This window comes from Protomyctophum parallelum, assembly GCF_964188405.1.
Source record: "Protomyctophum parallelum genome assembly, chromosome: 20".
NCBI lineage: Eukaryota > Metazoa > Chordata > Actinopteri > Myctophiformes > Myctophidae > Protomyctophum > Protomyctophum parallelum.
In genome coordinates, this window is record NC_139718.1 from 8267604 (window position 1) to 8285849 (window position 18246).

The window sequence follows — 18246 nt, forward strand, 5'->3', positions numbered from 1 at the left end:
AGTTAGCGTGCTGAAAAATGAAAGGCATATTGCATTGCTTGCTGGAGGAGCAGTCCCAGCACATTACCAGTGGGTTTATGTATTTTAGTGTCAGGATACTGAGCTGTCTGTGGCTCTATATATCGATCCATCCCTCAATGTAATGGCTCTGTCTGCTCCCCATCCCCTCTTTTGTCTTCCCTCTGTTGCCCTTCTCTCTGTGCCTTCTGCAGCCAAAGGGCTTTCGACGATACTACAGCTCCCCATTACTGATCCAGGAACAGTTTGGGATCATCAAGGAAGTCATGCCCATTGGTGAGGACAGTCATCTTCATTTCTGTGATAAAGTTTAACTTTCAACCCACCAAAATGAAATGCATTGAAGTGGCAAATTCCATTATCCAAGTGACACATTCTTCCAGTCTAACCATTATCCAATTGACACTTTCCGTCAGTCTAAATGTTCTTACACACCAGCAGCATTTTCTCTTCTTTTTTTGTGAAATTAATTCACTCAAAAATATATATTTCTCATGAAAACGTCCACACACAATGCAGATTTTATGTGGCGATAACACATTTTATTCGCAACGAGGTAGAACTATCACCACGAACAAATGCATTAACCTGTATGAATGAGACACTCCCGGTGTGTAAATACAGTTCTTATAGCTGCTCGTATTTCTCCATGTTGTCCAGCTTGTGGTAATAAGGTGGACCCTGTGTACGAGGCTCTGAGGATGGGGACATCGCTGGCACAGAAGGCCAAGAGATACAGTGGTTCTGAGTCCCCTCACAGTCTCTCAGTAAGTATGATTCAGAGGTTTAGTGCTGCAACTATAGATTACTTTCTTAGCGATTATTCTATCTATTATTTGAATAATGGAGAAGTGTGATTTATTTCTTCTTTACTTTTTTTAAGTACGTACAGTAAGTAAGTACTACGGCTGTCCCCGACTAAGGATTTGCATAGTCGACTGATAGATGAATAAATTTGCTGTTAGTCGACTAATAGTCGACTGAGCAAAAAAAAATATATATATATAAATATATATATATATATATATATATTTGCCCCAAAACATTGTATATAAAAATACAATATTTACAAAAATATACAAAAATATTGTATTATTCCACTAGGTCTGTGGGGGACATAAACACACAAGTCACAGGCAATGTGCCACTGCCAACTGAGAGGCTTGTCATTAGCCAGATTGAGCACAGCAGGTGAGATTGAGATTCTGGAGTCTATCAGGCCAGCGCACTGTGCAATTCAAATCACAGGCAGTGGCACATTGCCACACAGGCAGACACACTCCACATGCACATTGGAGATTTGAACAGTCAGAATGTTCAAATGTGTTTATGTCCCCCACAGACCTAGTGGAATAATACAATATTTTTGTATATTTTTGTAAATATTGTATTTTTATATACAATTTTTTGGGGCAAAAAAAAGAAAACAACATTATTATTATTATTTATTGTTTTGCTCAGTCGACTAAGAGGTGGTCAGTCGACTGAGACCCGTTCCGATCGATTAGTCGACTATTCGACTAATCGAGGTCAGCCCTAGTAAGTACAGTATGTCAACAAATCAACACAAAATTAGATTATTACTTTTTTTTACTAAATAAATCAATTAGTCTGATTAACTGATGAAGCACTTTTTTATACTTTGTTGATGCACAATAAACAGAAATAAGCTATCTACAAGCTCACAATGCATCACATCGCAGTGGTTGTAAACATGTATATTAAGTTTAGACAATGTCACCTGTAATGACAAATAGAGATGCCAAACTGAAAGGTGTTACAGACCTATTGGACTTCATGGCCCATTCATGCTACTGTATTTTAAAATGGTAAGGGAAGGATGTTTAGAAAACAGAACAGAACAGTACAGAACACAGACCAGAATGCCGCTATTCTTGCATTTGTCTTTGTCCGGGTGATTAGAGCTCGAAGTTACAAACTGTACAACTCCCGTCCTGCAGTTTTTAGATCAAGTCCCTTAGTTCTGCTCGGTCTCTCTCTTTTTTTGTAATCATTAAATGGGATAGTTTTCCACATACACAGGCACATTAAGATAAGAAGATTAGCACAGTTTAGAGCAAGCATTATGAATGTTATGTTTAGTCCCAAGTCAGACATACAAAGTCGATGCTCTCCTTAGATATGGCCACTGTGCAGCAGTAAACACTACCAATAAAGGTAGTGGTTATAGGGCAATGAAGAAAGGGATGTGTGTGGGACTGCTCACATTACAGCTCTTTAGATGGACTGGATAGATTGTTGAGCTAGGCTACACTCTCCAGTCTGCTGTCCCTCGTTTGTGTAACACAAAAGGAAAGCTCTTATTTATAGCTTATCACTTATATTATAAGCTGTGTGATCTGCAGCTAGAATAGGCAGCTCTCTCTTAAGTGGATGTGAACGCTTGTTGGCTTGAGGCCACCCTGTCCAGTACAGCTGTTGGTGAATGGGTGTGTGTCACTTGCAGGCTTAAGACAGTTATACTTATCTGTGCACGGGTGTCGTGCACCGGAAATAGTCGATCTACAAGCTTATTGCACATCACGCTGCAATGTGTTGTGAGCTTGTAGATTGGCTAATGTTGGTGCATGACACCGGTGGACAACTAAGTCTAAATCAGTCCTAACAGACACAATGTGCACCCAGTGGGGGGGTTATGATAATAGTTACCAAATGCAGTCAGACTGGACTGCACATGTTGCTGCAGTCTGTTATGTTCAAGTCATCCACTCATTCACTCTGTGTGTGTGTGTGTGTGTGTGTGTGTGTGTGTGTGTGTGTGTGTGTGTGTGTTCTCTCTGTATGCGTGTGTGTGCGCAGACCAGTGATTTGGACAAGGTTCCAGAGGAAGTGGCGGCAGCCCACAGCAGTAGGCATGAACTATCCAGTGATGATGGTGAGCAGTGTTGTTTTTGGCAGAAATTTTCTATTTTAGTCATAGTCTTTGGACTGAAACTTCATTTAGTTTTTGTCATATTTTAGTCACCTGGAATGTCTTAGTGTTAGTCTAGTTTTAGTCGACTAAACGTCATAAGATTTTAGTCGACTAAATCTACAGTTGATTTAGTCGACTAAAATGTATTTTGGCGGGCCTTGATGCTGTAATGAGTGTTTTTACATTTGCTGAAAATAGACGATCTACAAGCTCACAACGCGTCGCACTTGTAGATCGGCTATTTTCAGCATGCAACCAAAGTGTAAAATGACTTATACTGGATATCTTGTCCACTAGTCCCTTCCTAACATTTAGTCTAGTTTTCATTTGTCTACGAAATTGTCAGTATATTTAGTCTTAGTTTTAGTCATCGTAGCTTAATTTTCATTTAGTTTCCATTCGTTTTTGTCAGTGAAAAAAGGTAGTCGACGAACATTTTTCGTCTTAGTTTTAGTCGACAAAAACAACACTGATGGTGAGTAGTATCCAGTACAGTGAAGCATGTGCATCTGGAGAAAAGAAAAGCCAGGCCGTGGTGACACAGAGAGAGAAAAATGCAATTGTGTTTTTTCCTGTAAGTGAGGCTGCAAAGGTTGCGACATCTAATTGTATGTCCCCAAAACACCATGAAGTATTTAGAAAAGGGGCCTTGGGTTCCATTGAGCTATAGACTCTCTTTTCTGTCTCTTCGTTCATTGAGCTGTCTACAGAATACACCAAGGGCAGAGTTCAAAGAAAACTAGGTTCTCTGTGTTTTCTCTGTTATTCCTGTGAAGCCTTAGTGGTTAAATCTCTTTGCCAGTGATTGTAAAACATATTATCCTGTGTTGTTGTAGTTTTTTGTTACTGAGTGATCTGTTCTGTTTTTAGTTTTCACAGCCATTGAGAATGGAACAAAGCCATACCACCAACCAGAGAGAATGCCTGAGGATTCACTGGTGAGAAACTCGCAACCTAACCTGTTGAACCCTAGCATCCCTATTCTGGGGATGAACAGGCTTTAAGTGCTTAAAGTACACCAAAATGTTCAATTAAAATTCAAGATTGATTGTATCATGAGAGACAAATATGAACACATTGCAACAAAACAAACCACACCAATGCAACTTGCAACTGCCATTGGGGATAATGGTTGATAAGAAGTTGCATGTTGCAAGGAGTTGCGTGCCGAATCATTGGTGTGGTTTGGGCCTAAAGAAGGACATTCGAAATCAGTAAACACCTATTCAGGACACACCTTAAAAAAAGGAAAAAACTAATTGTAATGATTAAAAGGGCGACCATCTGTAAGGCATCTAGGGCTCCATTTTCCATTTATCCCTAAACTTCTTTGCCTTTTTTACTATTTGTAAAAACATTTTTGAATAAGGGCTTTAGCGGTGACAAAAATGGAGTCTCCATGTAATCCCTTTGGGTGGTGGGTGAGTCACAGGCGCGGAGAACACATGCCAACACAACAGTGATATGTTACCATGCATTCTATACAGTAGGACAGTAGATCTATAGTAGATTATAGACAGTCAGTCGCTCTGATACAGTAGTATCAGAGGGACTGACATGGTTATCAATATGCTTATGCAGCTATGTGTCGTCTGAGTCAGGCAGCTGAGGCCAAACACAAATCAATATAAAATACACAATATAAAAGGAGAGTTGTTTGTATACAGTATACATAATATTAAATAAAACAGAAGGATAAGAAGCAGCTCAGCAGCAATGTTGCAGCAGACCTGCAGTTTTCTGCACTGTGTAGTTCTGATTCTAGAAACATAAAGGAGACCTGTCCCTGATGACTTGAGAGGTCTGGGTGGTTCATGATATCGCACAAGATCAGAACATTTTGACCCTAAACCATTCAAAGCATTAGTATTTTGAAACCAGAGTAGAAATCTAAGAACTGGAGTAATTTACTCCACTTTCTTGGTATTAGTACAGTAGATAATATAACTCAGACTTTCAATGTTAATTGAATCAATAGAATAGAGTCCTCGCTGAAATTGGATAATGGAAATAAGAGTGAAAACATTGTTGTTTAACAGCAAATTAATTGTTTATGTGAAGCACTTAAACAAGGTGCATTTCACATTGTTTTTTTAGTGTACCGTAGATCAGAGTCTAGGAGGGCAGTGCTGGCATGTTCAGAAAACCTCTGACTGACTGACCAGCTACTGAACTCTTGTTAGCCTGAGAACCAAGACAGTCAGTTCTTACTGTGTGACCCTCATCAGCTTGCTACACTTGGCCTGGCTCCATCATCACTGCTGTATTTCCCAGGAGTTAAAGAGGAAAAACCTATTTCTCTGTCAGTACAAATCATACCCATACTGCCTTAGACCCTGGCACACACGATAAGAATAAAACCAGCTTGAGAGACTACAGGGCCATATTTATTTTATACGGCACAAACGGAGCTAACTGTGCAATACTCATGTTAGTGAAACAGAAATGGTAAGATGCTTGTGGACACTATATATATTATTATCGCCTGTAGAAGTGAAATAAATATTGAATCGATTCATTGCAATTCACGCTTTTCGATGTCCATTGTGGTCACTTTGTGAGAGAGCTGCGGCAGTGACCACAGTGGAATACTGGGAAGATTCACTGTAGATTTTCTATTTGAGGTTCGATTTCCTGTTTACCTTTTAGTTGTACATGTTTATCTCCCAATTCAACAATGGAAAAAAGACACATAAACATGTTGGCATTTACAAACATGAACAAATAAGCATAGAAGACCCAGACCAACACACACCCCCACCCCTTACCTCTATCATCTGTCCTTTATCCTTTATCCTCTATCCTCTATCCTTACCTCTATCCTCTAACCTCTGCACACACCCAGTACAATCTCCCAGGCCAGTCGGCTATTTCAGGGTGTTTTGCGGTGATATCAGCCTGGGCTGCGCACAGCTGGCAGTAGGCCGTTTGTCTGTCTGACGACAGGGCCATTAGATCATTAGGGGCCAACAGACAGACGGAGACTCTGCAGGCTAATGAACATAGGAATGAGACATACGGTCATCGCTTCTTCACCTCTCCACAGGAGCATACTGCCTGTGGAGAGGCCTCCTATCTGGAATGAGAGGCCCGGGTGCACGCAGAAAAGCATGCACGCAAACGCACGCACACACACACACACACACACACACACACACACACACACACACACACACACACACACACACTGACAGTGCCCAGTCCCTTGGGATCACTGTCAGTTCACATTTCCACACTTGAGGTTGAAGCATAGCTTTTTTTTTCACCCACAAGCTATCATGTCTGAATGACTTGAGAGACCTGTCGCTCTCACCCCAATAGTCAGCAAATGCTTTGAGAAGCTGGTGAGAGAATACATCTGCTCCATACTACCTGCCTCGTCGGACTTGTGGCAGTTTGCATACCGTCAAAACGGATCCACCGATGATGCAATTGCCTGCAGAGCTCTTCGCACCGTCCTGTTGCACAAGGATGACAAGAAGCTGACATACAGTATGTTGTTCGTGGACTGCCGCTCAGCTTTCAACACAATTGTCCGAGCAAGACTTGACACAAAGCTCAGAGACCTAGACCTACACCTGGATACTAGACTTCGTGTTGAACCGATGCCAGGTGGTGAGAATGGACAGTATCACATCAGACACACTGACCCTCAGCATTGGAGCACCCCAAGGATGCGTGTTGAGCCCTCTACTCCCTGTACACGCATGGCTGCGCAGCCACACACGACTGCAACATCTTCCTGAAGTATGCTGATGACAGTGATAGTTCGAGACTTCAGATTATCAACAACGACGAGTCTGCCTAGTGCCTACAGAGATGAGATCAGTTTAGAGGCACTCTGGTTTCAGGTGAACAGCCACACCCTCAACGTTGAAGACCTAGGAGCTCAGCTGATCATGAACTTCTGGAGGCAGAGGAGAGAGCATGTCTTCATCGAAGGAGCTGCAGTGGAAAGGTCAGCGAGTTCAATTTCCCTGTAGCACACATCGAGGAGGAGCTCAAGGACACACACACACCACACACATGAGGAAAAAGGCCCTACAGCGACTATACTGGTTATCGCCGCCTGAAAAGGTACGGAGATAGACTCCGATTCAGATTGGACTACAACAGCTCCATTAAAAACATCTGGTCTACACTGCCCGAGAAAACAAAAAGTGGTGCGGTTAGCAGAACACATAATGGGAGGCAAGTTCCCCTCGCTCCAAGAACTGTACAAGAAGAGGTGCGTATAGTCAAAGCTCAGCACATCAAGGACAGACACCACCCCAGCCACAAACTGTTCAAACCCCTACAACAACAACCGGGCAAAGTGGCCTACCGTAGTATCAAGGGCTGGATGCACCAGGTTTATGAACAGCTTCCATCCGGCTATCATAAGACTGTTGACTGTTGAACTTTTGCTTTCCTCATGTGAAACCTAACGGTGAATTATACCAGTAAAGCAACCTTTTGTGGTCGAACTTGACACTTGCTGATACTTTAATCTCATGTACAATGCACTGACAGTGCACCTTATTTCTAAACCTCAGGCACATAATGTGCATTTATTGTCATCTTTATTGTGACAACAAAGATGATTCTAGAAGATTGTAGGTTATGGAAGGTTCTGGGTTACCCTTCCTAGTCGAAAAGGCCAATAGAGGCTTATCTATGGTGAAATGTAGCTCTCGAGGCTGCTGGTGAGCTGTTATTTGTAATAAATTGACATTGGGCGATGTTGTGCCTTTCATTCTGGTTCAATGGAGTAGTTTGCTTTGTTACCGGGGAAACTTGCCTCATCTATCAGCCATATCGCTCTTCCACCTGGGTGCTCCATTGGGGCCATTTTGTACAATGGCAAATTACTCCTCATTGATACTTGGTTGTGCACCCGTGTCTCACACAAAACATAGACAATCTACAAGCTCACAGCGCACCGTAGCTTGTAGGTCTGCGATTTTCAGTGATACACAAGCGAGTACAAATCAGGTCACATTCCTGGATTAAGCAGATTTTCACATTGTCTTGTAAAAAAGGAAAAAAAAGTGAGCCTTTGATTCTTATACTAGCAGGATTGCTAGTATAGGAAAAGATACATACATGTATCTGGAGGAAAATATACATACATGTATCTGGAGGAAAAGATACATAGGCTACATGTATCTGGAGGAAATTAACAGAACACATTAAGCATTAGTCTAACTCTAAACAATAGTTTTTTCCCACCTTGCGACTGGTAGTGCTAGAATCAATTATGATGTTGTTACAAGAAAATAGACCAGCAGTCAAATAAAATTCATATTGGTAATTTGTGTGTGTGTGTGTGTGTGTGTGTGTGTGTGTGTGTGTGTGTGTGTGTGTGTGTGTGTGTGTGTGTGTGTGTGTGTGTGTGTGTGTGTGTGTGTGTGTGTGTGTGTGTGTGTGTGTGTGTGTGTGTGTGTGTGTGTCAGGAGCAGACACAGTTCCAGGAGGATGACCTACTCAACACCTATGTAGCATTGTACAGCTACACTCCCCAGGACACCCACGACCTGGAGATGAGGTCTGTGCACACACCACACACAGACACACACAGACACACACACACACACACACACCACACAGACACACACCACACACACACACACACACACACACACACACACACACACACACACACACACACACACACACACACACACACACACCACACACAGTTTAGTTGTTTTTTTGCCACTCAGTAGGCGTTTCCTGCATAACTTCCGGTCACGCGCATGGCAGGATAGCAGAGTGATATACTGTACACAGTATTAATGCACTTATTTCCTTTCAAAAACACTGTAACCAAACTACCTGGTCCTCTCCTTTATATTTTCACCCCAAAATGGCAAATCTACAAGCTTGCAATGCGTGGTAAGCTTATAGATCTGCTAAATGTGGTGAATGTGGTGAACCTATTATGATATGTCCAGAAACAGCTTTCATTCTTTTAACACTTAAACGAACACAAACAAAGCTGATTCAGACAATGTAGAACATCACCAAACCCAGTACGGTTTATTTCTTAAATTAAACTTTTGAAGATTTGAACATCCGGATCCACGGATCCAATCTAAAATGTCTTCCTAATTAAAAAAAAATAGCAAAATAATAATCGCTTTGTGGCGCAACTAAATATATATCCAACTGTACTGAAGTAATTCAATCATTGTTGCTTACTTTATGTAGATCTCTCACAATTACAAATGTTTACAGCTCATCCAAAATAAATCTGTTTGTATATTTGCTGCCTCACATACCGTACAGACTCAAAATAGAAGCCATACATTGCTGCCAGTTCCTCCTTCAGTGCAGACTTAAATGACCATACTAGTGGTCGGGTATGTTTACACCATCGACTACGGCTCAACATACTGTATACTTGACATGACTGCCAGCATCGCAGTTATGTTTAGCCAGCATTCACTCAGGTAACTGCGGTAGCGTATGAATGACGTTGGGGAGAAAATCTAAACAAACACGGTATCTAAAAATAAAGCTATTAACAGGAGAATTGCCTTGTGTTTACGTACGATGCGATTAAGCTGTGAATAGACATTAACGTGTCTTGATGGCGTATTTTGACTGCGTTATGGTCCTCTGACTCAGAGCTGTTGGAGCAGGATGTGTCACCGGATTCTAACCATGAATAGCCTCTTTACTGTTGCTTTTCTGATTGACTTTGTAACGCTAATATAGCAGTTATTCTTAGCTGTTTCTGAATGCTAAACAACATAATGTGTGAGCATACAAACCTACGCATGCGTGTGCACACACACACACACACACACACACACACACACACACACACACACACACACACACACATGATAGTCGGTAGTCAGTGGAGAAAATCTATCTGGTCATAGCATAGCTTTCCAATGACTAATTGATATGATCAATAAGGCCATCACACGGCTAGCACGTTTGATGTTATGTGCTCTGTGTTGTTTGTGATGTGGGTGTTGAACAGACTGTGAAGATGAATATCCTTTCATTAGTCTGCTTGTGTTATCTCAGGCTAATTTCAGGCTATTCAGTGATTAATTATATCAGAGTGCTTCAGAGATGAGTCATACTAGATATGAGAGATATGAGACCTAATTATTATTATTAACATTTCTTCTTTTTTGGATTAATTAGTGTGGCCTGATTACCTGTTTTCTGTTCAAGATCTTATTTTTAGTAACCTTAACAGAGGCAGCTAACGGAGGAGAAGTCGGATTTGGGTTTCATTGGCCAAAAAACTGACACAAATTCTGTCAATTCCATTAGCTTGTTCGTCCTTTCGCCTTCACCACAGGATACGATAATGTTTTTTTCACGTCAACATGTGAGAGAACAACAATGCACAATGGCTACAGTATGACTGTTACAATGTTATTGTTATTATGGAATAAGCTGAAGCTTAGACCATCAATTTCTGCCCTCTATGATCTCTGATGAATAGGCTATCATTTGAAGCCCCTTGAAATAGGTCTTTACAAAAAGAGAGCATTGTCCTTCTGCCCCTCATCCACTCCCTCCTTCTGTCACAGACACACAGACACACACACACAGACACACACACAGACACACACACACACACACACACACACACACACACACACACACACACACACACACACACACACACACACACACACACACACACACACACACACACACACACACGCACACACACACACACACACACACACACACACACACACACACACACACACACACACAATCATCAGGTCTGATAAGGTATTCATTGGAATCTCTCGTACAGTTCAGTTCACTGAAAGTGTCTCTAAATCTCTCCTCTTATGAAAGCTTATTTCAAAGGCTCAGTATCCCAGTATAGTGAGCATGCATCTAGACCAACATGGAAAAGCTTCAATGGTGAAATGGTTAAAGTGGTTAAAAATCTGGCCACTTAACCCATTTAGGCCTAATGCCGATTCTAAAAATGCCTCTAAATCCTGATATTTATATATACAAAAAATTAACATTTTTGAATACTGTACATACTGTACAGAACCCCAAAATGGCCTGTGGAGGTAAAACACCAAAAGGGGTTCCCGAATGGGTTAAGCGTGGCATAATTGCTGATGATGGTCAAATAATGGTCAATATATTGGCCAAACCTATACATCAGTCTGGTTCTATAGAAATCTCTAATCAGAACATTCCATTTTCTCTTGAAAAATGGAAATGTGGCTTGTGATTAGCTACTTGCAGCCTCACACTTTTATTACACAATTACTGTGAGACTGTATGATGATTATGATAACGACGTGTGCTGCATTATTAAACATCAGACCGATTGCTCTGCTATTTGATATGTACTTTCTTGTTATTGAATAACCATCTTTCGCCCCCTTGTATAAGTGAGGGTCTGTGTTTTGCTGAGCCTTTCAGCACTGAATGCTGTGTTAACTTCACTGCATGCTGGGAAAATGTACAGCAGCTTACAAATGTCCCATGTATCAAGTTGTTGTTGACAGCAGAGGAACATTTTACAGCATCAAATGTCATCGCGTGTTTTTCCTCACCTGCCATGAAACCACATTCTCTGAGTCATGTTGAGCATTCCCAGCAGAAACACTGTCAGCATTTTAATTGGACCACAAGAGGGAAGCACAGGAAACGGCCTAAACTGCATTCGGGCCCGGCTTTTGTCCCACTGCTCTCTTTTGGTTCTTATGCGTCGAGTACACCATGGCTTTGAACAGATGCTAGTAATTATGACACATGAGTTGATGAGGTATTTATGATTCATTTTGCCCCGAAGAGCTTCAGAATGATAGAAGATCACTATACCTCTCAATCTTGTAATGTGCCTCTCAACCTGGTTTCATCTGTGAAACAAAATGTCCAAAGTTTTGTTGTTTTAAGTTATTCTATAGCTTTTAAAGAGTGAGACTACAGGACTTTCTTTTTTTACGTTTCCCATAGTACACTTGTGAATAATGCTAAACAGCACACCGGCCACGTCGGCTCCAATGTTTAGACGTGTGGTGAAAATGCACTTATTTTTGTTGTATTTCTGTACAGAGCTGGAGAGAGAATCATTGTGGCTGATGACTCCAATGATGACTGGTGGAAGGTCAGTCTGCAGTCAGTAATGTATTTAATTATAACTCATGCAATTTATTTAAGTTGTTTGTTTTGTCAGCCTTATTTCAGACATTTCTTTATATCCGTACATTAACTGGTAACCAGTGAGTATACTGGTTCTCAAAGTGGGTCCTTTACTGGGTTCCAATCCAGGAGGTCCCCGGCAAAATGAGGAACAGTTTATACTTACATTTCACTTAAGCCGTATTTAATTTTTCAGCTATTTTTGAAAAAGGTTGACAACATGTGTCAACTCTTTTCAAAAATAAAAATAATTAGTGCCAGGGACTCCCATAAGAGCATATGTGTCAACATTTAATGTATATGATCTTATGGGAGTCCCTACCACTAAATATTTTCAAATGGGGACTGCGACCAAATACATATGAATGTGGGTGTCCTTGACATGTCTGCATGCCACTGTGTTGATCAGTGGCGTTAGTGTTTTATTGTATTTTGTACCAAGCCAAGAATGCATAATATATGGACTGATAAATTACAGGCATTAGAGCAGTAAATTATGTTAGTAAGACAACAGCCAACCTCACGACAGAGAAGCATGGCAGATAAATGAGGGAAATGGGAAAGCCAAAACGTGACTTGGCAGGGGACAAAGACATCCATGCATCTTAACAATGTTGATGCTTTCTGCACATTCTGAGGAATTCGATACGTCCAAGGCCTTTAGCAGTTTAGCACTGTGTAGTAAGCCTTTCTGAGCCATGAGACCCATAGGGCAGGAGCCTATATAGGGCTCCATCTTGCGCCACCCCTTACCCCTTATCCCTACACTTATTTGCCATTTTTTACTATTTTAATACATTTAAAAATAGTTCCAATTAGCCAATCTACATCGACACGTTGTTGGCTTGTAGATTGGCTATTTGTTTTAAAATAGTAAAAAAGGGCAAATAAGTTTAGGGATAATGGGTAAGGGGTGGCGCAAGATCTAGGGCATAATCTCCGGTTTCTGTAGCATGAGGATGGACAAGATGTACAAGTACACCCCCTGGTGGACAATCCAACCCTTGACGCTGAAGTCTCTGAGTCTTTGGTATGACCCAGCCAGGGATCAAAGCCCAGTCCCAGGGCGGACACTCTAACCACAAGGCCACTGAGCTGGTTTAGTAGGTGTACCAAGTGATTATGTTATACTGTATATGATGTGGTTTAGTAGGTGTACCAAGTGATTATGTTATATATGATGTGGACGTTCTTCTTTTAGATAAACATTTGGTTTAGTAGGTGTACCAAGTGATTATGTTATACTGTATATGATGTGGTTTAGTAGGTGTACCAAGTGATTATGTTATATATGATGTGGACGTTCTTTTTTTAGATAAACATTTGTGATCCCCAGAGGGAAATTCAGTTTGTATCGGAAACAAATAGCAGTAATAATGTAAGTATAATATACTGTAGTTACAACAATGAGTTAGATTGGTTAGCCAACAACACCAGTTCATCTCAAATCACCTCTTTACATGAAACTGTTTGTCTACAGTGAAAGGGATTGTTTCTTTGAAACTAGTTGTATTAGTACCTTCTGTTTTTTTTTACGCTTGGTGTCTTTTTTTTGTCCAGGGATTAATAGAGGACAGGATCGGCTTCTTCCCATCATCCTATGCTCATCCGTTGCGGCCGGGGGACCAGGTGTTCAGGTGTTCCAGGACTTTCATTGGCTGTAAGGAGCAAGACCAGATCACTCTAAAGGAAGGAGAGGTAGTCTTGACTCTGTGTTTTTATAGTGCATTGAGATTATTGGTATGGACAGAAGACGATCCGGGAAAAAATGAGAAATATTTTGCTATCTTACCTTGCTCTCGTTTTCATTTATACGATACATAATCCAAAGCGTTCATATTTTGAACGAGAGGCAGAAATTAAGCGCTTAGTATATCCATCAGATCAAAACCACGGAGAGCGCACTGGATTAGGAGAGACGAGGCATTCTTTCTGCCGCGCTAACAGCTAAATGAACGGGACGCTAATATGAACGAAGAGCGAAGCGTACGGTGGCTTAGAGTCTCACTCAAAAATAAAAAAAGGAAGAAATTCAGAATATTATTCTCTCGCCTGATATCATTGAGGAGGATGCGCTAGGACATGTACGCACGTAATATGCATTCGTCGATTGGATTCCCTATGACGTTTCCAGACGTCCTACGGATGGAATGTGTTAAAATGGGAGTTTGAAGTTACAATGGGTTTGTATAAGAAAAGGGCGGGGCAGCTAAAATGAATATCAAATATCTAAATACTGAATCAAGCAACTTAAAAACTGCCCGGGGTGTTCACATAAGACTGAGTAGACGATGAAATTAACAAAAGATGTTTTGAATGTGAAATATTAAGGCCTCACTCACACCTTCGCAACAGACTGATGTATGCTTGTTGTATACAAAGGGTGTGATACATCTTGCCCCAATGCATTTCCATTGGGAGTCACATGGTTTGACACAACATTTGTGTTGTATGGGGGGGAGGGGGGCAGTCGAAACACATCCGATGTTGTGTCAAACCATGTGACTTCCATTGGAAATGCATTGGGGCGGCCATGACACTTACATCTTGCTTACATCTAGCATGCATCAATGTTGTATGCTAGATCGAAAGGTGTGAGTGAGAGGCCTAAGTGGTTACTAGTCATATTTGCCCTTATAATTGTCCCCAATCATTCCCACAGATTTGTGTGAGCTGCGAGGACGAACGGAATGGCTTCATCAGAGTGTCCTGTGGGAAAAAGATTGGTTGTGTACCCTGTGATGTTCTGGAAAACATTTGAGAGAGAGAGAGACGCTGAAAGAAGTGGAGAGAGAGGATGTCAGTGGACGAGAGTCAGAGCGAGAGAGAAGGGCATGAAGGCTGTGACGAGATCACGTAGACAAAAGGAGAGGGGACTTAGAAGATGGCTGCCATGGAAAGCACTGAGGGAAAACAGTCACATTTCAGAACGTGATGCTGCTTCTGCCCCTGTGGACATGACCTTGTTTTAGGCCACTGACTGAGCTTACGGTACCTTCCTCTCAACCTTAAGATGAGAGATGCTGAGCATGATGGATTCTTTTGACACATATAATACATGCTGCAGTGTGATTCTGAAGGTGAGACGTCCAGGTTTAAATGTGTCCCTATATTTGGCATGTCATAATAGGTGAAAACTCAAAAATAGCATGGGCCTATTATGCTTCATTTATTCTCCGTCCTACAACGAATTATAGATCAGGCTTTAAAGTGGTAAATATATGAAATGTGTAGAGATGTAAGAGACAACTTTCAACGCGCATATAGGGCTTGATTTATACTTTGTCACATTGACAGAGTAACTCAACTGAATTTACGAAATTTCTGACAAAGTGTAAATTTGCCATAAGACAAAATTGTATACATCTGCTTACAATGAATGTTGGTTTGTTTGTTTTTAATTTATGCAATGGCATACTTCTTACAAGTACTTCTTACATTCGTTTCAAATTATATTAAAATCAAAGGTTTTGCTTTAATACAAAGTAGCCACTGGTAGATAATGCACTAAAATGTGTATTTATTGTCTCTTGGATAAATCCTAATACTAGCAGCTAAAAAGATAAGAAAACTATTCCAGCTAAAATAATACAGTAACCTTGATTATTTCACCATTCATGAAATCAACTAATTATAGCACACAGATTGTCACAGATTCTCCTGTGACAAAACCAACAAAGCAAAGTAACGTTGCAATTTACTGAATATCAGGAACAGCAGAAACTGGAGGAGTGTTTTTTTAACTTAAAGAGATGGAAAGTCTGTTTTCCTCCCATTGTATGCAAGATATTGGCTTGTCTAGTTGCTTAGCCTATATATATTAGTTTTACTTATCCATAAAGATAAAACAACAACAACACATTTGGCATTACCATGACCTACCCTAAGTTCTTCCTTCTACCCTAATTTACTATTTTCCTAAATTAATTTTGCAGTACAATTTCTTTTAAGTATAATTATGGAAAATAATTTGAATGTTCTTTTTAATTTCTCCTGGTCCTGTCATAATTAAGTATTATCACTGTAAAAGACAACTGAATGAGATGCAGATGATGAGTTATGGTACAGCTGCTGTGTGTGTGTGTGTGTGTGTGTGTGTGTGTGTGTGTGTGTGTGTGTGTGTGTGTGTGTGTGTGTGTGTGTGTGTGTGTGACTGTGTGTGTGTGTGTGTGTGTGTGTGTGTGTGTGCGCCCCAGCAAACACTTGAGAATACATTGAAGACATTAAACAATACATTTCTAGTTATAGCTTTAAATGTAACCTCTCAAGACAGATTTTCAACTTGCAATACCATGACCATTGGGTTGTTGAAGTGAGCATGTGATAATAATAATTCTACAACAGGTCGTTTCGAGGAAGCAATCTGATTGGTTGAAACGGTTTCTAGCCGTAGATCAAACCAGCACTGATCACCACCTAATCAAAACAAAGAATTCAGCCGCTCTGTTTTCCCAGAGCGCTAGCAAACTCAGTGATGCTCGCAGAACTCGACTTTGTCTCGTTCCTGACCGCATCACTGTCGTGGCAATAATCACGTTAAACAACACCCTCTCGTGTAATATTGCTTAAATATGTGTTACCGTGAGCAGGCCCATGTGCAGGAAGCACCTGGACATTTGCATGAAGGGGTGTGACCAAGCTTTAGTTTCTGTTATTCAGGCACTGAAACGAGCCGTGTTGATTTCGGTGACTAAAACTATGACAAAAATGTTCGTCAACTACATTTTTTCCCGCTGACGAAAACTAAATAAAAACTAAGCTATGATCATGATAACTAAAAACTAGACTAAAATGTGAGATCCAGTATAACAAAAGTCATGTCAATTTATGTTTGGTTGCGCATGGGTGTTGCGCTCTGAAAATAGCAGATCTACAAGCTTATAGATTGTCTATTTTCACATGTGACCATGTGTCAAATCTGACATTGCGATGTCATCAAGGCCTGCCAAAATACATTTTTGTTGACAAAATCAACTACATTTTGTTAACTAAACTTTTATATTTAGTCGAGTAAAACTAGACTAAAACCAAAACATTTCAGATGACTAAAATATGATTAGCACAAAATGTGCTGTCAAAATCAACGCAGGTAACAAGGTTGCTTCAGATTAACCTGAATGGATTCTCCAATTCACGAGTTTCAAACGTAGTTATACAAACAAATGCTAACAAATTAAGTAGTTCTACGCCAATCAGACCGTTCAAACAAATTGAAACACCTGTGGTGGTCCCCAACATGGTGGTAGGTGTAGGACTACATTTGAAACCCATTTTGTTTTAAATGTAAACTCTCCTCTTTCCTGGCTCAGAATGTTCTACAAAGGGTGCTATGTTCAGATCCTACTTGAGTGGTAAGGTTTCACACTACAGTATATACGATAGGATATCTCACCCTGAAACTCGGCTTCATGGAATGTCTTAAGACCATTGTATTGTACATATTGTATGAACACAATTAAAATATCTTGATTATAAGAGGATAATATTGTATTTTGTTTGTACAGTTTTATTTTGTTTTCAATCCTCTTGCACTTTTATTTAATGTGATCCTTACACATCTGACTAGGCAATCTAGAAACCCTGACTGTATACAAGATTACTCCTCTGTAGCCCTTAAGGCAGGGATTCCCTGGAAAGATTTCAATGATAAACGAATAGTAAAAAGTTACAAATAAAAAAGTGGAATTTAGAAAACATAAATTTCTTTGTAATATACATTACCGATAAATAGAAACTTACTACTTGATCCAAGCAGGAACACAATTCATTGATTGATACTGTACTATAGGCCACAGCCTGGGCTGTGGGGGGAGGAGGAAAGGAAAGGAAAGGTACTATGTTTACCCAGGGTAACTGGACTAAGCTCAAGAACTTGTTTACAGCCAGGCCCTGCTCATAGAACATTTCATGGTAGGGGTTCAATGCCTTGTCCAAGGGCACTTCAGCGGTGGTAATTTTAACGTGCCGGTCCGGTGGTACGAACTAGCGACCTTCCGATATCAAGACCGCTCCGCAAACCATTCGGCCCCCATGACGATTATAAAAACATTTCGTCTCCTGTAGACAATAAAGTGGGTTTCAGGTGTGGTAATCTGAACAGCGTCTTTACAATCTAGTGAAATAGTGCATTTCATATATTGAATGTAAACATATACAACAGG

The 18246-nt window shown here is 40.6% G+C and overlaps 1 protein-coding gene across 6 annotated transcripts in view; it reads left to right on the plus strand.

The window, feature by feature from the left end:
* Positions 1-16375, plus strand: part of stac (SH3 and cysteine rich domain) — a 32905-nt gene extending 16530 nt beyond the window's left edge. For 3 of the 6 annotated variants that reach the window (XM_083792049.1, XM_083792050.1, XM_083792047.1), the window contains 8 exons: positions 213-294; positions 679-785; positions 2839-2914; positions 3824-3891; positions 8389-8480; positions 11999-12050; positions 13646-13783; positions 14748-16375. In XM_083792049.1, coding sequence (XP_083648175.1) covers positions 213-294; positions 679-785; positions 2839-2914; positions 3824-3891; positions 8389-8480; positions 11999-12050; positions 13646-13783; positions 14748-14846 — 714 coding nt within the window. In that variant the 3' untranslated portion in view covers positions 14847-16375. Of the gene's footprint in view, positions 1-212; positions 295-678; positions 786-2838; positions 2915-3823; positions 3892-8388; positions 8481-11998; positions 12062-13645; positions 13784-14747 lie in introns of those variants that run through there. The other 3 variants (XR_014570848.1, XM_083792048.1, XM_083792051.1) reach the window with 3 other exon arrangements.
* The last annotated feature ends 1871 nt before the right edge of the window (positions 16376-18246 follow it).